General features: G+C 38.7%; 3 protein-coding genes across 4 annotated transcripts; 2 read left to right on the forward strand and 1 right to left on the reverse strand.

Moving 5' to 3' along the window:
- The first annotated feature begins 322 nt into the window (after positions 1-322).
- Positions 323-7,407, forward strand: LOC148102889 (uncharacterized). Its single transcript, XM_087839622.1, has 5 exons — positions 323-358; positions 930-961; positions 2,217-2,319; positions 2,401-2,952; positions 5,937-7,407. The coding sequence occupies exons 2-5, from the start codon at positions 935-937 to the stop codon at positions 6,353-6,355; spliced, it is 1,101 nt and encodes a 366-aa protein (XP_087695748.1). The 5' UTR covers positions 323-358; positions 930-934; the 3' UTR covers positions 6,356-7,407.
- Positions 7,408-9,745: 2,338 nt separating this feature from the next.
- LOC148102890 (uncharacterized) lies at positions 9,746-12,035 on the forward strand. The gene has a single exon (XM_087839620.1). The coding sequence runs from the start codon at positions 9,875-9,877 to the stop codon at positions 11,933-11,935; it is 2,061 nt and encodes a 686-aa protein (XP_087695746.1). The 5' UTR covers positions 9,746-9,874; the 3' UTR covers positions 11,936-12,035.
- Positions 12,036-16,704: 4,669 nt separating this feature from the next.
- Positions 16,705-19,551, reverse strand: LOC148102891 (microsomal glutathione S-transferase 1-like). Of its 2 annotated transcripts, none has more exons than XM_087839623.1 (5): positions 19,491-19,551; positions 18,337-18,415; positions 17,694-17,826; positions 17,332-17,423; positions 16,705-17,059 (listed from the first exon to the last, which is right to left on the reverse strand). In XM_087839623.1, the coding sequence occupies exons 3-5, from the start codon at positions 17,808-17,810 to the stop codon at positions 16,813-16,815; spliced, it is 456 nt and encodes a 151-aa protein (XP_087695749.1). In that variant the 5' UTR covers positions 17,811-17,826; positions 18,337-18,415; positions 19,491-19,551; the 3' UTR covers positions 16,705-16,812. The 2 variants fall into 2 exon arrangements, with proteins under 2 accessions (XP_087695749.1, XP_087695750.1); XM_087839624.1 differs by having other exon boundaries at positions 18,337-18,375; positions 19,491-19,527.
- Positions 19,552-24,587: the final 5,036 nt, after the last annotated feature.

Here is a 24,587-nt window from a genome sequence, read left to right on the forward strand (position 1 = left end):
CCTACAGTCTTTTTGTTTCCAGATAAATCTTGCAGTCAAGTCCCTGTTGCATTAGTTCACACCATAAAACCAAAACCCAACTGGTGGTATTTTAAAATCAAGTCTGACCAGCCTTACAGGTCTCAGTATCAAACAGCAACATACGCGGGGTTTTCTGTAAGTTGCAAGTCTTGACTTGAATTTTGTTTCTCTCTCTTTACCTGTTTTCATTGCTGAATGGCCAGTTTTATGTACAATTAGTTTTCCTGGATCACTGCACACAGTTCTGTTAAAAGGAGGTAGGAGGGATTTGTTAAGGTAGGGAGTTAAATAGTACCTCAGATCTCAGATAAAGCAGACCCGAGGAAAGGAACACAAGGTGAGTCCATGCTAAGGAGCTTACAGAATACACTTTCAAATATATGATTCAAACTAAACCTTTTCATTTTATCATTTTGAATAATGTGAAGCTGCCTTTAGGTCTAAATGATACTGAAAAGCTGCCTGAAGTCACAACATTAAAAAGGAGCACTGTGAGGATGTTGTTTGGGCAAATTTACTAAGCGGGGTAAATCAGAAAAAATGCTGATGTGAGAGAAAAGCACAGATTATTTTCTACTAATAATGCGCTAATTTGTTAACAAAGATGCAGCCAGTTCGTTTCAGTAAAGAACTACAGTCTATGAAGAAATCAACAGCAAATCAGCGGATCAAACACGGTGGTGGAGCAAAAGAGACAGTAAAGGGTTCACGGCAGTCAGATAAATGAGAGGCTGATGAAGCAGAATTGAAATGATTTTGAAATAGAGCTCATATTTACACACCGGTGCATATTTACACACTGGATCTTATAATAGTGAAGTGCATTTGTCATGTGTTTCATTTTTAAATAGCTTTTGTTCCTATTACTGCAAGATATCTGTTTTTCTTTCTCTTACATGACTCTGCAGCTCAGATGGAGGAGACGGCAGCTGACAACAAGGTAAAGGAATTTCACTGATGTCCTTATCTCACAGTTACATCGTCATGGTAATAGGATTGTGTCACTTTGAGATTTGGATTCATCTTTTATTATCATTCTTACGTTTTTAGTTTAACTTTTATTTTATTTTGCTTCAGTTTGTTTTTTTTTTGACTTGTCCTAACTGTTCCGTGTTTGCACCTTTGTCCTCCTGCGGTCCTGTTTATTTGGGTCTTGTTTAGTGTTAGTCTTTGTGTGTCAGTGCACTTGCCTCTTGTTTATTTCCAGTTCCACAAGTTACTTTGGTGGCTCGCGTTCGTTTGTTTCTCCTTTGTGATTGTTCTGCATGCTTTCAACTGTGTGAAATTACTTTCACAGCTTTGTTCCGCTCTTGTCTCTCATTCCCCGTCAGCCCTCATTGTCACGAACACTGTGTACGGTCCCTCGTGTGCTCTCCAGAAGGAGGTCCTTGTCATTCATCGCTGGTTTTTGTGTTTGTTTTTGTTAATGTTGGGGTTGTTTACTGGTTTTTAAAGGCTCACTTACTGTTGGAACAGTTCAGCCTGCATCCCACATTTGGGCCCTCACCTCTACATTCCACACACCTGTTGTGACCTGCATTTGGTTTATGGTGTCAGATTTGTCACAAAGATTAATTTCACTAAACAGAGTCATGAATACCGGATTCTAAACAATACTATGTAGTATTTTCTATGTAAAGATTTAGTAGAATTATGGCATCCTGTGTAAATAACAAAGTCACACCAACCTGGTGTGTGTTGTAGTTCAAGTTTCTCTGTTCAGTGTTTGGATAACCAGTTTTGGCCTTTTTACACAAAGAAAGAAACATAATCTTTACAGGATGCAGAGTAAATGTGAGTTTACACCTAATGGTTTAGTCTGAACACTGAAATACTGGTTGAACTAATGCTCCGGATTTAAAAAGTGATTAAGTGTAATGATGTGGGCGTTTGTTGTATTTGTCTGAAGTCCCAACCTGTCGGGCTGTCTGTAAATAAAACACACCTAACTGTTTTAGTCTGAAATCCTATTGTGATATGAGTGGTTCTAGATTTTTATCGTCTCATATTTAAGTAATTATTTTTTTCATTCAAATGAGCATTTATTAAATATACTCGAACCTCTCTTTTTCATTTGAGATTAAAATGTTTTGATTGAATGTTTTGCCCTATAATAGAAGAACAGAATAGCTCTTTATTGTCATTGTACATGCAAAGTGAAATTATGGAAAAACACACTGTAACTCTTTTCTTAGTGCCATCCAGCGAATGATGCTCATGAAGCTCAACAACCAGAAGAGAATGAGGAAAAGGGCAAGACTAAAACTACGTCTGAATCAGTTGCAGATAAAGACAAAGGTAATATTTTTAATCAGAAAGTTGGATTTTATAGCTTATATTTGCATTTTAAACTTACTGATTTTGTTTGGTTTGTTTCAGAACTGCCTGAGCTCACAATTGTGTTACTTGGTGACACAAATTCCATGGCGATTGGGCCAAACAACATTTTACTTGACCATGCAGAGAAATCCAATGTGGATCAGTTTTCATCCAAGTTGTATGATATGTGTGGTCGGCGAATCTCTGTCATTAATATGATCGGTCTCCAAAACGTTGATAAAATCCCATCAAATCAGGCATTTCATGTCTTTCTCTTACTGGTACCATATGGTCTGCATAGCAGCCATTACAGCTCAGGGATTCAGTGGCTAGAAAAGACGTTTGGAGAAGGATTTCTTCCTTATGTAATGACTGTTGTAACTCGTGAGCCAGGTGAAAAATGTGAAAGTGCACTGGCAGACCTGAAAGCTAACAGTGGTTTGACTGAAAAAAGATTCCACACATGTACAAGAAATATGACAGATGAAGATGAGATAATAGCTCTGTTAGAGAAAATAGATATCATGGTCTCTGAAAACAATCCCCACTGCTACAGTGGACTAATGTGTGATGAAGACAAAGAGGAGGATCATCTGCAGCAAAAACAAAAAGGTGAGATGTTATGATGGAGAGAACTTAATTCCCATAAATACAGGTTTTTATGTTGAATGTTGTTGTTTTTATTTTACTTTTAATGCTTTTTATTGTTTTTTTCCCCTGATTTTTGCTCTTGGCTTTCCAAAAAATATTTTTTATTAACATCCAATTCCCAATTACCGTAGAAATTAGCAGTAGATGTAGTAGAAGCTTTATGTTATTAACTCCATAACTGGTTTGCTTGAATGTTTACAGTGACCATTTCGTTTTAACAGGATTTACCTCATGTCAGCAAAATGCCCCCAACTATATATCAGATCCCCTCATTGTAGGGGTCGGTTTCTTTTTCCTTAGTTTAACATTTGAGGCACTGGTTTATAGTTATTATTTTGAATACATAAACCAAACAATCCTCACCAGTTACTACCAGAACATATAGCTTTTAAATAGAAACAAAAACACGAATAACATGTCTTCACATAGAAATGAAAAAATATAGCTTCCCAATCCCACTAACACTTTCTTCCCTGAGAAGCTCATAAGAGTTACTCAGTCCAGGATCAGGATAATTCATGTAACTGTTCAATGACGCAGCTGTTACAGTAGTCCATGAACATGGGTTTTCTGGGTTTCAGGAATATCTATTACGCTGTAATTAAATATTTTAGTGGAGAAAATATTTTCCTCTAATAGGGGTTGTTGTGTTGCTGCACACAGGACTAGCTACCCAAGTACCTTGTGGGCTTTCGTATTTGTGGCTATTGGTAGCTGTCAAAGCTGAGCATTAGTAATTATGGCTACTGGATCCTGTCAGGGGAATGCCAGTGGCGGCTGGCTAAGGAGGTCGTGCCCCGCCCTCACCCAGCTGCTTCCAGGTTGACCATCTCAGAGGAAGATCCCCCATTTTCAATGTTTGTATGGGTGTCAAGCACACACAGTGTTGCTGCCAGACCTAGACTCCTGCGAGCACTGCTGCATAATGCAGATTGTTGGAATGGTGTTGGCAGGTGTTGGCAGCCTGAAAAGCCATTGCTTGTGTTTCTGACACAACAGCGAAGCCTAGTGGTGAATTCAGTTCAGCTGCTGCTTGCTGGGTGGACATAGTCGAGGACACGGAGGCTCATTTCCCTCCTAGACTACAGGTGTCGAACTCCAGGCCTCGAGGGCCGGTGTCCTGCAGGTTTTAGATGTGTCCTTGATCCAACACAGCTGATTTAATGACTAAATGACCTCCTCAACATGTCTTAAAGTTCTCCAGAGGCCTGGTAATGAACTAATCATTTGATTCAGGTGTGTTGACCCAGGGTGAGATCTAAAACCTGCAGGGCACCGGCCCTTGAGGCCTGGAGTTCGACACCCCTGTCCTAGACTCTGAAGAAGGGCAGAGAGAAGATGATGAGGAGGATATTAACAAAGATATCCTTGGAGATGAAAATTAGGTGGATGAGGAAGATTCCATTCTTGTTTCCCTACAACTATAGGCAGATCACACTACTCAGCCTTCCCAGGAAGGCCTGTGCTAGGGTACCAGAGAGGGGAGTCCATCCATTAGTTGAACCTCAGATTGAAGAACAAGTCATGGAATGCTAAACCAGCTCTTTGTCCTCTCTGAGCTGTTTGAGTGTGTATGGGAGTTTTCCCAACCACTTTACATGTGCTTTGTAGACTTGCAGAAAATAAGTCACCATGTCGAAGGATTCTGTGGTGGGTACTTTTGGAGTATTGGGTACCTGGCCCATTCTTATGAGCCTTTCGGTCCCTGCACAATCTCAGTGAGACCCTAGTTTGCATTACCAACAGTAAGTCATTTTTGTGAGGCCATGGTTCTTAGCTGGAAAAGGGTTAGTGCCCAGGGATGAGTTGCAGCCCCAAGTGGAAGTGTTTAAGTTTCTTGGAGTGTTGTTCACAAATGAGGGGAACAAGAGAACTCTGTGCATCCCAAAAAGTTGATTCTGTTCATCTGGGCGTAGGGTTTTCAGTGCGAGAGATGTTTTGTCACTCAACAAAGTCAGCTGAGACTTCTTCAGTCTCAGCCGACTGCAGGTTTCCCCAATCGTATAAATAGTATATTGGGGAAGATTGGGGAAACCTGCACCCAGGACCCAGGAGAGGGAGGTCTGGGCTTCACTGCATCTTGGCCTTGGACTGGACTGGTTAGATCTAACTGAATGCAGACAACCCTACAAATAAGCAGAAACTGAAGATGGCTGCATTAAAGGCCTGGCAGAGCATCTCAGTAGAGGAAACAGCATTTGGTCCATGTTTTTTAGAGTTCAGTCAGTCATTGACTGCAATGGATTCTCATCCAAATGATAAAATAATCCTGATCTAGGATTGTTCTGACAATTCTACAATTGTTCTACAATCCTGACCTAGGATCTAGGATGATGTCATTCTGTCCAATTAATTTTAAGTCTTTGAAAACGGAGGCTTATGAATAAAAATGGCTGCAATTCCTAAACAATTAATACAACCTTTTTTGTAAAATCCCTTTAATTAAAGATAAAAGTCTTTGCTTCCCTCACATCTTGATTGTTTGATTTAAAATCCACTGTGGAGGAGTATAGGGGCAAAACTACAAAAATAGTATCTTCATTTTACTAATTATGGAACCACCATTCCTAATTATTTAGAGAACTTAATTAGCTCCTAATATGGTCGACATGGGTCACTTCTCTCAGTTAGGAACTTTAAGTGAAACTGTTTGTGTTTGTCTGAATCTGCATGTATGTAAACTTACAAGGAGGGAGGTGTAAGATTTTTTTTTTTACACTAATTTTACAAGTTGGCTACACAATGCTTCCCCCAGCAAATTTACCTCATTGTGCATTTCAAAAAAGTTCATGAAATACTTTTGCTGCAGTTTGACTGTTTATTTACTCATTGTACAGATTATATCGGATATGTTCTTTAATTTTTATTATATACAATTGTGCTGCTACTGTAGTGTATTATACCATTATTGAAATGTATTTTGATGTTATTATTATTACTTTTAGAACTAGCCTCTGCTCTTCGACAGTCAGCATCTGCTGTTGGGCGATCAGCATCTGCTGTTGGACAGTCAGCCTCTGCTTGTTGGACAGTTGGCCGCTGTTTTTGGACGGTTGGCCGATGCAGTTGGGCATTTGGTCGCTGCGGTTGGAAGGTTGGCCGCTGTGGTTGGATGGTTGGCCGCTGTTTTTGGACAGTCAGCCGTTGTGGTCGTGCGATGAACTGCTGCCTTTGGTTGGCCACCCGCTGCTGCTGGGTGGTCAGCCACTGTGGCTGGGCATTCAGCCGCTGCTTTTGGAATTTCAGGCACTGGTTTTGGGCAGTCAGCCGCTGCTACTGGAAGGTCATCCGCGGATGCTGGAAGTTCATTCGCTGGTGTTGGATGGTCAGGCGGCATTGTTGGGACTGTATGCCACTGCTCTAATATCTTGTTTATATTTTAAAGACCAAATTTCCAAATGCAGAATTTGCTTTAAACAGACTAAATTGTTCCCGTTTTGAGCTAGATTTTGTATTATATATGATGCAACATTGTGTCCACCCAGTAGTAATCTATCCCAGTTGAATTTTTGTGCATTTTCATTGTGTTTTTATGTTCATTTATCATAATGTCTGCTTCCTTGTTGCCCAGGTCACTCTGGAAAATAACTTTTTAAATCTCAGGGAAATTTTTATCAAAAGAAATCATTAAAATTACCCAATGGGCAGAAATTACAACTGCGATAATGATGACTAGCTCCCCTATTTATCTGGAAAGCTTTCTTTCCTAATATCATCACTTTAATTATGTAAATTTCCCCCTGAGACTGAGCCTATTCATTATGTCCTCTGTAGTTGACACAGATAAACAGAGAGGTGCGTTTTTTCCCTCAGTTCTTAAGAGGTTAATAATGTTAAATCATATACAAACACCAAAAGATTTTGGTTTAATCAAATATATAAAACAATATATTTGTTGATTTGGAAAAAAATGAGTGTTGTAGTTCCCTAACTCCTTTACTTTGCAGTCTCTAAACAAAGGATGTGTGAGACTACATTTTAATAGCGCCATATGTGATTTCAGTCAGTAGAGGGCACTGTTTACTGTTTACTTATTTGTAGTGGCTCAGCTCACAGACAACTAATATTATACAATCATGAGTTAATTTACAACAGCAAGTTGTTGCACTCCAACAACACAAGCCTTCACCAAGGCAACTCACTGTCGGGGCAGTACTTACTATTAAGGGAATAGTACTGTATTTTGTATATTTTCATTTTGTTTTCTTTGATATTTTGAAACCTTTTTCATGCGAATATAGTACATGCATGATATTTATTTCATTCTTTAATAAAATTAATTTCAATGTTTAATAATAAATATTAAAAGTATGCATGAGAATTCTACATGTATTCAAACCTTTATGTATCTAAACACTTATAATCTGTTACTGTTGTGTACAAAGTCATAATAAAATAAATGTTACCAAAACAAAAGTTGCACAATTTTAAGCCTATTTTTAATTAGGAAATACTAGCTATTAGATTAGATATTAACCAGACTAATAAAAACACCAGTTTTGTAATCAAGCCTCTAGAAACAAACAAAAAACAAAAAAACAAAAAGCTAATGCCTATTTATTGGATTCTTTGTGGTTATTACATCCAGATCTGAAGAGGCCCAAAAATATCTTTTAAACACTATTTTTTTTTGACTCTATAGATGAGTTTTTATCAATGCTAAATGCTTTCTTTCATTCAGTCAATAATGTACAATACTAAAAGAATGCAATTTTGTTAAACTATAACCTTGTGATTTCTGCTCCCCCCCCTCCCCCTTAAACCTGCATCAAAAGAGATGGACAATACAATTTTCAATAAAAAGGTAAGACTTATGTTCTAGCTAATCATCAGAAATACAAGTTTTTTTTTTCAAAAGCTGTATAACTTCTGTTCGGATGTCAAGTTCCAGTTTTTAAGAGAAAACTACAGAATGCATTTCCTCAGGAAAATGCAGTGTGAATGCTGAGTGATACGAGTTAAATTTTTATAACTGCTGAATCTTTGGTGAGAAAAAAAAAAGGCAAATGAACTGAAATATACCAAATCACTCACATGAAAGCCAAAGTACAGAACTGTTGAAAGCTGAAGTACCAAAGCTTTAAAGTTGGCAAGTAGCTGAACATCATATATGTACATTAGGAAAAGCTTACTAATGGCAAAATAAATTTTTGAATTAGCAAAATATCTGAATTAATGTTGAAATATTAAATATTGTTTAAACCACTTGAAGATTGGAATTATGTATTTTAAATGTCTAAAATCAGGAATCTTAATCTTCTCCGTCTTAAGAGCTCATTCAAATCTTTGGGAAGTCATCAGGTGACACTAACCTGCTGAGTGTCTGTGCATGTTTTGTTTTTCTTTTAAGACTGTGTGTTAGTGGGGAGATAAACTATACAGATTAAAATCAGAGACATTAAATTAGGTTAGATGAGTTGAAATGTAGGAGAATCCACTACAGACAGGTAAATGGTTTCATTTCTAATTAGCCAGACAGAAAAGATGATTCTAAAAGTCAAAAACTGACTCCAACTGCCCAGATTTGAACCACGTGTCTGCTGAAGACAAAACCACCAGGGAAAATAAGCCTGAAGTTAATGTGCCAATCAGAATGCTCCATCATTCCCATAAGTTTAAATTCATCAATTGAAAATAAGTTTTCGTGTTTGATCCCTGGCTGCTCCAATCTGCAAGCGAAATATCCTTGGACAAGATTGTAATCCCAAGTTGCTTTCTGATGCATCCGTTGGAGTGTGAATGCTTTATAGAGTTTGTGAAACAGTTGTACGTGTGGTCAGATCGGTTTGTATTTGTGTGTGGATTGAAGCATGTGCCTAAAAGCACATCAATCACTGCACATATTTTTAAAATCTTAGTTTAAATAAAGTTTTTGATTATTTATTATAAAAAAGAGATGATATATATATATATATATATATATATATATATATATATATATATATATATATATATATATATATATATATATATATATATATATATATATATATAATGCAGGGGGTACTCCACCAGCTAACATGTCAGTTAATTTGACACATAACACCAGTTAGTTCTTCCTTTTGGTGAAAGCTGGGCTCTTCAGTTCAGCATGGTACAGCTCCAAAGATTCTGCAACATCAAACCCTCTGTCTGCTAATGTTACATCACCTGGGCTGAGGCAGTCCAGGTAATTTCAACAGTTTTTTGTTTTTAAAGTTTAGATATAAAGAAAAAAAGAAAAGTAACATTTGTCACTCTCTATCTTCACGATGGAAGATTCATTTTCATCTCATAAGTGTTAGCAACAGTTCTAGAAAAGGAGACAGGTTTGTTCCAGTGTGCAGAAATGTTATTATAAATGTTCAAACTACTGCACTGTAAAATCTAATTAGTTCCCAGAACTCAAAAAACTATGCAAACTCGTTACCTCCAAAAAATTGAGTAAAGTTTACTTAAGATGACTGTTAGGACAACTTATTCATTGCAAGTATGCTGTACTAAGAATAACTTGATGTTTCTGAGGTAGCATTATGAATTGTTTACCCACTGACAAATATTTTGAGTTCTACTAAATTAAAAAACAATTTGTGGTAACCTGATTATGATTTAAAAAGAATGATTAACAACACTTCTTGTAATGGTGTTAAAATCAGCCCAGTGTTTATTTTCAAATGCAAAAAGGAAACTAAACTGCCACCATGGCAACTATGACACGTTTAGAATCTTATGACCACTTTGTCCTTTGATCCTTTGATCCTAAAGAATCCTTAAATAGGGGTGAGACACAACCACTTTTAGTCCGTTATTCGCAGCATTTATGTTCGTAGCGTTCAAACATTCGCCAGAGAAATCTTTTAAAACATTTGGATCCTTTTGAGAGTGACAGTTTACAGATTCAAACATGTCTCAGAGAAAAATAAATAAAGAAATCCTTGAAGAGAACGAACACCTGAAAATAAACCAGAGAGACTTGCAGTGCCAACTCCAAGAAATGGAGGAGAAAAACAGAGCGCTGCAGGTAAAGCTTGATGAAAGACCGCACACAAAGGAAGACTTTCTTCAAGAAAAAAGGCTACAGGAGATAAAACAGAAGGAAATGGATTTCAAGCTTCAGGACATGGAGAAACACAACAAAGGCTTGCAAATCAAGCTTAATGAAGCTCTCCAAAAAAATAAAGAGCTCCTCCATGAAAAAGATCAACAGGACATGAAGCAGTGCAAACTCCAAGGCACGGAGGAAAAATACAAAGCGCTTCAGGTAAAGCTTGATAAAACACTGAACAAAAATAAGGAGTTGCTTCAAGAACAAAAGCAACAAGAAATTAAACAGAAACAGATGGACTGCAAGCTTGAAGACGTGCAGGAAAAATACACAGCGCAGAAAATAAAGCTTGATAAAGCTCTGCAGAGAAATAAAGATTTCCTTCAAGAGAAAGAACAGCAAGACATGAAACAGAAACATCTGGATTGCAAGCTTCAGAACATCGAGAAACACAACGAAGGCTTGCAAGTAATGCTTGATGAAGCTCTGCAAAAGAATAAAGAAATCCTTGAAGAGAAAGACAAACTGGACATTAACCAGAGAGACATGCAGTGCCAACTCCAAGAAATGGAGGAGAAAAACAGAGCGCTGCAGATAAAGCTTGATGAAAGACCGCACACAAAGGAAGACTTTCTTCAAGAAAAAAGGCTACAGGAGATAAAACAGAAGGAAATGGATTTCAAGCTTCAGGACATGGAGAAACACAACAAAGGCTTGCAAATCAAGCTTAATGAAGCTCTCCAAAAAATTAAAGAGCTCCTCCATGAAAAAGATCAACAGGACATGAAGCAGTGCAAACTCCAAGGCACGGAGGAAAAATACAAAGCACTTCAGGTAAAGCTTGATAAAACACTGAACAAAAATAAGGAGTTGCTTCAAGAACAAAAGCAACAAGAAATTAAACAGAAACAAACGGACTGCAAGCTTGAAGACGTGCAGGAAAAATACACAGCGCAGAAAATAAAGCTTGATAAAGCTCTGCAGAGAAATAAAGATTTCCTTCAAGAGAAAGAACAGCAAGACATGAAACAGAAACATCTGGATTGCAAGCTTCAGAACATCGAGAAACACAACAAAGGCTTGCAAGTAATGCTTGATGAAGCTCTGCAAAAGAATAAAGAAATCCTTGAAGAGAAAGACAAACTGGACATTAACCAGAGAGACATGCAAGGTGTGCAGGAACAATACGGAGCACTGCAGGCAAAGCTTGATGAAACACTGCACAAATATCAAGAGCTGCTTCAAGACCAAGAACAAAAGGAGATAAAGCAGAAAGAAGACAAAGAAATTCTTCAGGACTTTGAGAGGAAAAACCAAAACCTGCATGAACTTTATAACAAACTGAACTACAAAACAACTAAACTGGAAGGGGAAAAGGAAAAACTGCAAAACAAATGCTCAGAGATGCAGAGTAAGCTCAATGACATGCTGAGAAAAAACACAGAACTCGAGGAACTTTCAGACAACTTGAAGTGCAAAAACACTGAGATGCAGGTGCTAAAGCAACAACTAGAGAAAACAAACAAAGACCTGCAGTGTACACTTCAAGAAATTGAGAGGAGCAGTCAGCAGTTGGAAGACACGCACAACAAATTACAACAGAGTTATACAGAGCTGCACGGGGCAAAGCTAACGCAGGAGGCAACATCTAAAGAAATGAAAGAAAGGCTTGAAGACAAACAAGCCAAATTAGAAGAAGTGGAGAAAACATGCAAGAAACTTGAGCAGGAGAATGCAGAGACAATCGATCAGCTGAGAACCCTCATCCTAGAGAAAAAAGTGCTCGTGGAAAAGCTCGTGGAAAAGAAGAAAAAACGCTTCCACTTCTTCTGGAGGAGGAACACTCCTGCTTTTTCCTCTTTTTCTACTTTTTCTACTGCTGATGTCACCTCGTCTTCCTCCACCTCTGTTCCATCTTAATTTCCACCTCTCCTCTCCCTTTCTCTCCCTTTCTCTCCTGACACCTCTCCCTCACCAGTCTCCCTTCAATTCCTAACACCTGTCCCATCTCTCCCCCCCCCCCCCCCCCCCCCCCCCTCTTTTCACCCTCACCCCCCAACCAGTCCCGACAGTTGACTGCCCCCTCTAGAGCCTGGTTCTGTCATAGGTTTCTTCCTTTATAGGGAGTTTTTCCTATCCACTGTCGCACCTAGTGCTTGCTCAGAGGGGATTGTTGGGGTTTTCTCTCCTCTCTCTTTCCTTCTTTCTATCCCTTTCCTTTCCCTTCTTCTTTACAACCCCCCCCCCCCCCCCCCTCCCACACACACACACACACACACTTTCTATTTCCCAAATTAATAATAAACACAATTGGCAAAATGTTAAAAAGTCAGATCAATGTCTTCATTCAAGAATGAATTGTCTTTGTCACGGGGTCATGTGTATTTTGTGTTTTCCTTGGGCTGGTGATCCTTCCAGTCGTTGAGCCCAGGAGTCCAGATTTTTAGTGTTTTAATCACATTTAGTGTTACATTTTAGATCACAACAATAGGATATCCACAATTTAGGATTCAGGCATTTGTTCTTTTCAATATTGTAATCATTCTATGATTGCAGGTGTTTAGAGTTAATTCGTTGATTCAGATGATTAGGTTAATAGCTCGTTTAGAGAACCTTTTCATGATATGCTAAATTTTTGAGATAGGAATTTTGGGTTTTCATGAGCTGTATGCCAAAATCATCAATATTAAAACAATGACAGGCTTGAACTACTTCAGTTGTGTGTAATGAATCTAAAATATATGAAAGTCTAATGTTTATCAGTACATTCCAGAAAATAATGAACTTTATCACAATATGCAAATTTTTTGAGAAGGACCTGTACACTTTGACACACATTGGAACTGTTAGCTAAAGCAAGAGTTACTGAATTTTACAGGAAAAAATATCATTAATATGTCCCAACTTCATGGAACAAAGATATAAGAAAGTGAGGACAGGGCAGAGGTATTTGCATGATCAGCAAGAGCCATTTCATAAACTGGAATTCAAGGCTCACGTGTAAATTATATCGTACACCAGAAGCACTCCACCACAGTAGTTCACTCTCTGGGCAGTATTTACTTTTAAGTGAAAAGCATTATATTCTGTTTATATTCATTGTGCTTTCTTTGTTCTTTTTAATCATACTACAGGTTTGTAGTGCAGTAAAAATCTGATCAAGGTAGCCGGACAGGTTTTCACTTACACAAGCATTACACAGTATTCATTTGTAAATAACCGGACACGAAAAACTAGAGATAAAAAATGTGATATAATATTATACTGCGGTGTCTTTCGAACAAACTAGGCAGCTTATTGTCTTTCTCTTGATGATACTTTCTTTTTAATTTTTTTATTTTTTTTATGGCTCAAACTATTTGTTATGAAAGCAAAACAAAAAAACTGATGTTGTATAAATTGATTCAGGATTATTTACTTCGAGTCCAGAAATCATAGCTGTCTCATCAGATCCAGTTGTGACATTAGCTATAGTTTCCGCGGAGGGTACTTGGTTCTGTATGACAGCACAGCTTTTAGGTTGAATTCAAGTGCTTGAGTACAGCCTGATAATTAGAGGCCTGCAAACTGTTTGCTGATGAACTTTTGTCTGTAAAAGTACAGACAGCTTTAGAAGACACAGGACACGAGATGGGTAAAGGGCTCCTCCTCTGGTTGTTTCATGCTAAAACTCCTCAGGCATTTCGTCCATGTACAGATCCTGTGTTGCCTAAAGCATCTAAGTTAATATTAAACTATTCTTCAGACAGTCTTTATAGTGAGAGCGCTCAGTTTATTGCATCCCAATCAACTCCCTTCTTTCCCTGCAGGCTGTCTGATCCAAGCTGTCCTGTACAGTGTTGCCAACTTAGCGACTTTGTTGAGTTTTCAGACTCCCTTAGCAACTTTTTTTCCCCTAAAAAGCGACAAATCTGTCGAGTTTTTCCGTTGTTATTGAAGACTTATGACGACTTTTTTCGGGTCACTTTTGCCGGTCCCAAGTCCAGATATAGGAGGAGGGTTGGAATTGTGACATTTAAAAAAAATTGCTAAAACAAATTTAATTTGTAGTTTTGAATATATTCTAAATGCTCTTAGGGTGTGTTTTTTTTTTTTTTTTTTTTAAAAACTCACTTTATGTCTCTTCTACAATGTTATTTCTCTCTCCTGCAGCGTCTGTTACAATTACTTAGACATAACTAATTATGCAAATTAGGCGATGACATCATTTAGCGACTTTTAGGACAGCCAATAGCGATTTTTCTTAGTGAGGAGTTGGCAACACTGGTCCTGTAGCTGCCCAGGCAGACCCAAATTCTTTGCAGCAAATTTGCTTTCAATGATTTTTGTAGCTCTTTTTTGCATCCAAGATCTCGACTTTCAAGTCTTTAGTTACGGTCTGAAAGTCAGTAAGAGCCCCCTCTTTAAAAGTCTGTCTCTTTTTCCTTAAACAGAATTTGACGCTTTTGGTGACCCATGGTTTTTTGTTAGGGTACACTTTAACACGCTTACGGGGTATAATCATGTCTTTACAAAAAACTGCATATGAGCTAGTCATTCCACCAAAGCGTTAAAATCATCTCCACAAGACTAAATAAAAACTTCCCAATTTGTACATTTAATTAACCTGATTAACCTGGCTGCACAGTTACACATTTTGTTTCTTGTAACCAAAAAAAAAATATATATAAGGGGATTAAGGTTTGGGTGAAAAAATCACTCTGAATCACACAAAGTAAACCTATCAGAAAAATAACACAGGAAGACTTTGGAGGAGGTAAGTATATATGCCCCTTAGGGTGATTTCTTGTGACTGACGCTATATAAATACAACTGAAAATTGAATCACTGAACTATGACAGACAAATGTGTCCGAGGCACAAGGCCAATTTCACATTTTACATAATGTGAAAAGCTGTCTTCATGGTTGCCAATAATTTTGTCCAAGCAATTTGTCCACAAGATTGATCCACTAGGTGGCAGCACAGAAAAATTTGCCCATATAATCAAAATTTTAAATTACAATATTATTATGAAAGACAGCACGCCTTCACTTGCCGGTAGTATGTAGATATAGTTTCATCTTCACACTGTAAAAAAGATTGTTACAGAAATGAAAAACCGAACTTCACTCATGGTTTCTAGTGTCTTTTACAGCATATACTGTCCATGAAACATTGCGAGTCAGAAACAGTTAGCCACCATCAATGTCCAAAATCTGGAGAACTGCTTAAATCTGCCTTAGTCTTAGGGTACTCACACCTTGAGGAAAGGAGAAAGAAAAATTCCCGTTCTCCGTCACAAGATACCTCCATCAATTCAGACCACCACCAGTCTGGAGGAAAACTTTTAGACGCTTAGTAGGTCATTTTGTTTAGTTTCTGTGTTCTTCATGATGCAAAAGGTGTCTGAAGCATTAGTAATTTGTATTTACTCCCACAGTATTTTTCTTTATATTAAAATTGTAGTAAAACTAAAGCATACAAACAGTAGAAGGTACTTAGTTCATAGCTCAGTGCAGCATAATAGCATGTTCTCTTTGAATTTACCAGCACAAGCCAGTCCAAGGGTCAATTTGATACAAATCTTTGGAATGCATTCTATTGTTTTGTTATCTGCTTTCACCCTGCTATTGTAGCACAGTACAGCTCATACATCACACAGAGAATTAGAAAGCTGTGTTATTTTAAAACACATAAATGACCTGTCAACACATTTAACACATTCACTTTGATATGATTCAAAGAAAGTGTGGCACACTTAAAAAGTTGCACTTCTGTCTTAACACTTCTTCAGTAGGGGTGGGTTTAAAAAATTGATTTCCCTATTCAAATCAGTTTCTTAAAATATAAATGTATATTGCCAGGAATGCCAAAATTTCAGGTTAAAGCTCACGAAATGTGACGTCGGACCCTGTTCACCGCCACCCTGGGAGCTCACTGTGCCACCCCTCCTCTGCAGCAGGCCAGATTTGACAGACATTTGACAGATTCTAAAGCTGCAGGTTTTGTCACTCTCCGATCAAAATTCACTGAACCAGCAGCAAAAGAAGATCAAAACTACACTTCAGGTTTGAAAAACGTTGTTATTAATTCCCTTACTTTTCCTTCCTGTACAGCCCTCTCTCAGTGTACTCAGAGACCAGTTTACCATAAAAAAAAATCTCTATCTGCATTATTTACTTTCTTATTACACACCAGTCTTCTGTTGTGTACAGTGCTGTCGCTGTTTTCTTTTTACTTTTTCAAAAATGACCTCCAACAAGAAAGCCTAATTTCTGCTGTTCAAAACCGAAGTAATTTTAACGTTTTAAAAAAGTGCCAAATTACAAAACACTTAGCTCTGTGTCTCATAAAACCTCTGTAACTCTGCTCTGCTTCACTTCAGCAGGAAAATCTCCTGTTTTTTCTGCGTTTTATCCTCATTTACGTTGACACAAAGGCATCTGCTGTGATGATTAGATCTCCGATAAAGTCTCACAAGTGTAGCTTTGTTTTTATACATAGATATAAAAATATGTATATGTGCAGATAAATGATCAGAATTATAATATTTCTGACTGAGTTAAAAGTGAATTAAATCGAATCAGAAATCGAATCAAATCGGGACCTTGTAAATCAGTTATAGAAATCAGTGATGACACCCAGCCCTATTCTTCAGTACCTTAAGAAAATCCACACACATTTTGTTTGTTTCCAACAAACAAAAGGTCATGCAAAGAATGTTTATTTGTCAAGCTCACAGATAGATGCAGCAAGAGAAAAGTAAACACGTGCATATGTCTTTAAGAAAGTCAGCTCTATGGGCAAGCATGTTTTCTACAGGAAAAGAACTGTGTTGAGCACTCTGTAAGCCATTGAGAAGGTGACCAGCATGCCCAGGACCCAGGACAGACCCCTGCTCGGCTGAGGCAGAGCGCCAATGTAGGCTATGGTGTGGAAGATCCGAGCGCCAGCGAAAATGCGAAAGTGAAGAAGAGCGACAGAAAGCTCGGGTCCAGTCAGAGCATAAAGGAGGCCGACAATCACGAAGGGAATAATGTTCTCCAGGTCATTCTGGTGACACCTAGAGGACAAAACGAACAGAGGTTTAGCAACTGAGATGGCCACATTATTAGTAACAGTAGGCAACACTAATTTACACAATTTATTATATACATTTATGTTTTTTGGTAGTGTCTGTCCAAATAATATCAAACACTCCCTAAAACCCTAAAACAACCCCCCCCCCCCCCCCAAAACAAACATGACATTTTCTTAACTTCTTTAGATCAACCATTGTTCTAAAGACACATCAGGATTCTGTAGTATCTGAATTTTAGGGCCAGATTATCTCACCTTCGAACTCGTTCTACATCTGGGTGAGTTTTCAGCAGCTTCTTCTTTTCCTCTGCAGACTTTCTGGCTACATCCTCTTCATTAGAAAAAGCCTTTAAAAAAATAGAGAATACAAGTGTTTATTTCTCCCAGATCACTATAAACATATCAGGTTGAAAGGATCAACACTGAGAAGCGAGGATGGTTTGGGAGCAGTTGTGCATTTCTTTATTCTTTAGTTATGTAATTCTTTATTTTTCTTAAACCAACATGAGTCTTGTAAGTTTTGAACTTGCAGCCTTATAAAACAGGACAAAAAAGCAACTAAGCTAATGTTACAGATAAATACCCAAAATATAGAACATGCTTGCATTTGAACTCACCCCTCTGGTGAAGCGGAAGTATCCAGTCATTGGCCCCATCAGTAGCATCTTCACGACAACAATAACTGCATATGTACTGAAAGCCCTCACTACCTCATTTTCCATCAGCTCTGCCATCTTTGCTGATTTACAGCTGAAGAATGAAGAAAAGAAGGAAGTTCGTTTACCTCCCTATTAAAGCAATTTTGCTTCAAATTTAAATCTATTTGTAGTTTCTGTGTTTTTTAGAGGGTGCATACCCAACACAAAGTACCACTGTGGAAATAACTCAATCCAAAATAGTAAAATATTTAATGCTAAACTATTCATACGCCATTTAAGCATCAAATAGGACCGACTGCACTCATAACCATAATATAAAATATATAAGACAGTGCTATCAGTAAGACTACAAACTCACTAAAAACTCACTCGCACAACGAACAACTGAAGTGGCAAATATGAAAGGAGGAGCAGTGGCGCAACAGCAGAGCAAAGGCACCAAAACCAGTTTCAGTTTGACACTGTTTGTTGATTCAAAACACACATGTTAACACAGCACTCATAGAAATCCACCGTTATCATAATGAACTACTTGACAATGACAAAATCATTTTTATACAGTTTACTTTGGAGTTTTAGGTAGTTTATCAGGTTTACTTACTTTGCGCGGTGACTCTGCAGAAAACAAGCAAGTCTGGATCTGTTGCACAAGAAGAATCTCACCTGTCACCCAGTTAACTCTGGGGGCAGGGCAAGTACAAAGGTGCTGTCACAATTTGCAGCAAGAAACATAGACAAACTGCAAAACTCAAAGGCAGATGAGATATAGAAAAAAATAACATATTTCTGTTAGGCGGTAGGCAGCAGTTCAAGTGTAATACAACTAAACCCAAAAGCTACAAAGTTCATGCAGAAAAGTTCACTTTCTATATGTCTGTGAAGGTTCAGAAAGAAAAGTGTCTGGACCTAAAAGAAGTCTAGATGCTTTTCTTTCCGAGCTCCTTAGGCTACACGTTCTATACTTGAGTCTAATCTGCTGCCAAATCTCTTTCATTCTGCTGGAACTGCAGCTAGTAGAACACCAAACACACACCAAGAATGTTTAATCATTCAAATTAATTTGACTTTGAACTGCCAGCAAATGAAAGAGACTTCCACATCTCATTTATTTGTCTGTTCAACACTAAGATTTAATGTTTGAATTTTTTGAATTAAGGAAAAAGTAAATTTCCATTATTTTAGAGTATTTTTCTGGTGCAACTAACTAAATTAAAGACTAACTTCAAGTTGCCAAAACCACAGTAATTGCAAAAACTACATCATAACATTGCAGTCCTCTATTTTATAAATAAACATATGACTTTGTAATGGGTGTGAAATTGTATTGAAAGTGAACAAGGCTAAATTGAACACAAACAGTGTCTTGACATGTATTTCCTCTTATAGAGGAGTTTTGGCAGAGAGCCAACAGGAAACAGTGACTTCTTTATTAGTTTTAACTTGATAGTGTAGGCTAATGTGACAAAGTGGTTAGGCATGAACTCATTTACCACTTATCCCTTAACCATATTGATAATTTATTTCCTTGTTATTTTACCTTCAGCCATAATGCTTTAATTTAGACATTGCTGGTGTAACTTTGCTTAACACACTATCCTGGGTTTGTTTGTGGTGGCAGTAGTTGCATCCATTACATCCATTCATATGTTTTTTTAAAGCAAACACTACTAAACATCAGGTCATTTGAATTTTCTCCTGTTCACAGGCAAATGTCTGGTAAATTATGTTTCTTTATGTTGCTTTGGTTATACTTACCATGTTTGTCCATTTATTCAGGTCCGATATTTAAGACAGGTATATGGGAAGGGCCTCCCCAGTACTTCCTGTTTATATAGAGTCATGAGGTCATTGATTGCATCACTGGGTGTAACCAAACGAAGGGTTTTCATTTTGTATAGTATTGTTTATTTTCTTTAAAGTTGCCTTTTGAGTTGTATTGTATGCAATGTTTTACTTTTCAAACCATTTAGCTGAGTAAATGAGTTTGTCAATTTCATTCATAATCTTATTCCTGCTCTTTGTTTAGAATTGTATTGTTTGGTCTGACCTATTTGTTTTAATGGTAGCGACTAACGAGGTTCAGGTGTGGGTAAAGTCCTGTATAAAGCAAGTGGGATTTTTGGCTACCAGGTTGAACAATCAGCCTGGTAGCCAAAAATCCCATAAAACAATTAATGGTAGAATGGCGATGCCAGAAATAAAGTATACTTAAAATAAACTTAAATAGTCTGCTGGTGCTGTTTACTTATCATTAGTGATGGCCAAATGAAGCTTTCTGAAGCACTGAAGCTTGTATTGAAAAATAGTTCATTACTCGAAGCTTTTCAACACAGTCCTCTCTGGTGACATCTGGTGGCCAAAAATATGAAGAGCAGCTTGAATCCACAAAATAAAACCAACTGCTTCATTAAGATTGCCCACTCTACAGAGTGGAATTCTGTCTGATATTGGGCCGCCGTTGTGTTGTGCCATTGTGTGGTCTTTCTTTGCTTGTGACTTCTTGATGTTGGTAAATACAATAATTGAAAAATACCACATTACATAAAATATATGTTATATAAAATTGAAGGAATCTTTCCTTGGTTTTGCTGGGTACTACAGACGTTTTGTCCAGGGGTATTCAGCCATTGTCAAGCCGTTGCATGATCTCACTGCTGGTTATCCACCTTCCCAGAGGAAACTGAGACGAACAGTAAAGCCAGAGAATTACCTCAACCCCAAAGAGCCATTTGGAGGACGATGGACGCAAATGTGTCAACAAGCTTTTGAGTCCATTATTGACAACCTAACTTCTGCCCCAGTTCTGGCATTTGCTGATCCCAGAAAACCATACACACTCCACACTGATGCCAGTGCCACAGGTCTTGGTGCAGTGCTGTATCAAGAGCAGGATGGAAAAAACAGAGTTGTAGCATATGCCAGCAGAGGTCTTTCCCAGAGTGAGTCAAAGTATCCCGCCCACAAATTGGAGTTTCTTGCTTTGAAATGGGCGGTGACTGAAAAATTCCACGACTATCTTTATGGTGCTCAGTTTACAGTTGTGACCGACAGCAACCCATTAACATACCTCTTATCATCAGCAAAACTTGACGCTACCGGTTACAGATGGCTTTCAGCTTTGTCCACTTTCACCTTCAAATTAATCTACAGAGCAGGAAAGCAGAACTCGGATGCTGATGGTCTGTCTCGCCGACCTCATGGTGGATTGTCTGATGATCCTCTGTCACAGAAAGAACGTGAGCGAATCTGGAGATTCGCATGGCAATATCTCAATGAACCAGATCATGTCTCTATTGACCAGCATACCATCAACGCAGTTTGTGACCGTCATCTGGTGTACAGTTCAAGCACTGATCCTGATCTTGCGCTGGTGTTATCCATGTCTGTCAATGTCAACAGTCTGCCTGACAGTTTCACGGACGACATCCAGTTCACCTCCATGGTACTCCCCCAAATCTCAACAGCTGACCTTGCAGACAAACAACGCCTTGACCCTGTCATTCGGCATGTCATAGCTCAGGTTGAGCGAGGAGAGTCACCACTGCCATTCCTGAGGGAAGAACTTCCCGAACTACCTCTATTACTGCGAGAAGTAAATAAACTGGAGCTCCATAACACCCTTCTCGTCAGGAAGAGACAAGTGGGAAGTGACTTCACCTACCAGCTAGTGCTACCCGAGGAATATCGACCAGTTGTACTACACCACCTACATGATCAAATGGGTCACATGGGACTTGACAGAACGCTGGACTTGGTCCGTTCCCGGTTTTATTGGCCTAAGATGACTAGTGATGTGGTCAATAAAATAAGACACTGCGAAAGATGCGTGAGACGCAAATCCCCATCTGAATGAGCCGCACCTCTGGTCAATATCAAAACCTCTCATCCCATGGAACTGGTGTGTATGGATTTTCTCTCTGTGGAACCAGATCGTGGAGTCAAAGACATACTTGTCATAACTGACCATTTCACAAAATATGCCATTGCTGTGCCAACACCAAACCAGAAAGCCAGGACTGTTGCCAAATGTTTATGGGACAACTTTCTTGTGCATTATGGTATCCCAGAACGCTTGCACAGTGACCAAGGCCCTGACTTTGAATCCAGAATCATCCGAGAGCTTTGTGAAATGGCTGGGATCCACAAAATAAGAACCACTCCATACCATCCAAGAAGCAATCCTGTTGAACGGTTTAACCGAACATTACTGGATATGCTAGGAACACTGACAGCTCAACAGAAATCTCATTGGAAAGATTTCGTAAAACCCCTGGTGCATGCATACAATTGCACAAGAAATGATGTTACAGGTTTCTCACCATATGAGCTTATGTTTGGCCGCCAACCTCGCTTACCGGTGGACTTGGCCTTTGGACTACCCCATGCCAAAGAAGGAACAACATCCCACACACAATATGTGGAAAAACTAAAGTCCCACCTGGAAGAAAGTTACAAGCTGGCCATCGAAAACTCAGAAAAGGTGATGAAACGTAACAAAAACAGATTTGATAAAAATGTCACTGCGTCACAGCTGAATGTTGGAGACAGAGTTCTTGTAAGGAATGTGCGGCTAAGAGGCAAACACAAGCTTGCAGATAAATGGGAGTCATCTGTGTACATTGTAGTGAAGAAAGCCGGCACTCTTCCTGTGTATACAGTTCGACCCGAAGGCCAAGACAAGCCCCTGCGAACTTTACATCGAGACCTCCTACTGCCCTGTGGGTATTTACCACCTTCTGAAAAGGACATGCTTACTAAGCAGAAGAGAAAAATGCCTGCCTTACCTGTGTCTCCTGTACATGATGATGATGATGACAATGATGAAGAGGAACCCATCTCATACCTACCTGTTCCTGTCTGTGCTGAACCTGTTACCTTCACAACAACCATTGACTTACCCAATACTCCGCAACCTGTTCCAGTTATCGACCAGCCAGACGTCCCTGTAGTATTGGCTACAGAGGAAGAGAACGCTATTCTCTCAGAGGAACCTATACTTGTACCTGTTGAAGAGGAACAAGTCATTGATAACGAAACATTGGAAGCTGGCTCTGTGCCAGTTACTCTTGCTGAAACTTCTCCCGATGAAGAAAGTCTGTCTGCCGATTCAGAAGCATCCAGAAATAACTTGTCACAACACTCACCTACTGAATCAGAACCTCTCAGTCCTGAGGCAGAACCACCCTTGAGGCACTCAACCCGCGCCAGGAATCCTCCTGATCGGCTGCAGTACATCAAGCCTGGTAAGCCTCTGTTAAAGAGCGTTCAGACCTTTCTGCATGGGTTAAGTTCTGTCTTCTCCTTCGCTCTTCAAGACGATGAAGAAGAGGAGACGATGCCTTCGCACCCCAGCCAACCAGTCATTCGCTGCCAGCCTAGTCCATGTACGAGGACGTCCATGAGATTAGGAGGGGAGAGTGTAACCACGGTGACTTCTGTTCCCACTTCCGCTAGTCCCTTTATTGTGGCGGGAATGAACCCCATATAACTTCCGGGTCAATCAGCTGCATCTTCCCTGCTTCCCCGGCTGCTGTTGTCCCTGTGGTTGGCGTACTTGTCAGATATTGACAAATTTTACATTGCATACTAGTTGACAGCGTGCAATAACCCGGCCGATTCATTCATCTTTACACTACCTCACAATCGACTCAACGGTGAGTTATTTGTTTGTTTTGTTCGGTCGCAATCACTGTAAATGCGGAGCGGCGGTCGCACATCCTAAAATGCCGGTAAGCTGATGCTAGGCTAGCGACAGTAAGTTGAATTACTGGTTTTATTGTTGTCTTTGTTTATTCTCCTATGGCCGAATTTTGAATTAACGTATCTAGAGTTGAACGAGTGATTTGATTTCTGTAGTTTTGTCCGTTTTGGATGTTTTTTGTTACTTTTCTGATGAAATGCCAAAACGGCCTATGAGATTTTGCATTGAGTTAAAATCCATTTAGATTATTGAATCTGTTGCGCAACATCTGTGATTAAATGAGTTTTGTAAAGATATTTGATAATGTTGTGATAATGTTGGATAATGTTTATTAGCTTTATTGCTGATATACTTTGATGGGACCCATGATAATGTTTTTCTATAATAGTATTTTGAATGAGATTCGTTATAAGAGAAGATGGTATTGATTGTTGTATGACACATGGCATTAATTACTTGACTTTGTTATTTATGGAGTTATGTATTTATTTTGTCACAGCAGTAGAATGCTGTTTCATTTTCTTCTGTGAATGATAATTTATGTTTTTGACCTTGTTTAGGTCAGGTTTTTTTTCCCCGCGATCAGTCCTGATCAGCGCGGGATGGCGAGCCACCCGACCACCGCTATGTTGCGGTAGGAATCATAAACCTATGGACTGAATTACAAAAACTGTTGTCACGTGACCTATCACAGGTCCATGGAACTGAACCAAATCTCATACTGGACTAAACCTCATCCCACCTCCTTTTGGACCATAATAAGCTGTTTTGTATTGTTAGCGTTATTTTGTTTGTGATATATTATACATATATTTTTTTTGTATATCTGTCTCTATATTTATCATAACAAACACAATATATATATATTTTTGAGCTCTACTTTTGGTTTCCTGTGTTTTCTTCACACACTCAGGCTCCATAGTCGAGACTACTTCTGAGAGCTCATTGTCTATGTAGCTGCAGTCAGGCGCCCTGGTCCTGCGACCGCGTTACATATACATATGATAATGTACAACACATTATGGAGTATTCTTCTGCTCTGAGGTCCTGCCTCCATGCACTTATGCAATTAACTGCTAGACGGGTATATTTATAAATAATATTATATGAGGGAAATTTTCCCAGACATATTTTTGACCTGGGGGTAGAAT

This window comes from Neolamprologus brichardi, chromosome 4, assembly GCF_056152115.1.
Source record: "Neolamprologus brichardi isolate AB-2024 chromosome 4, ASM5615211v1, whole genome shotgun sequence".
Classification (NCBI taxonomy): Eukaryota; Metazoa; Chordata; class Actinopteri; order Cichliformes; family Cichlidae; genus Neolamprologus; species Neolamprologus brichardi.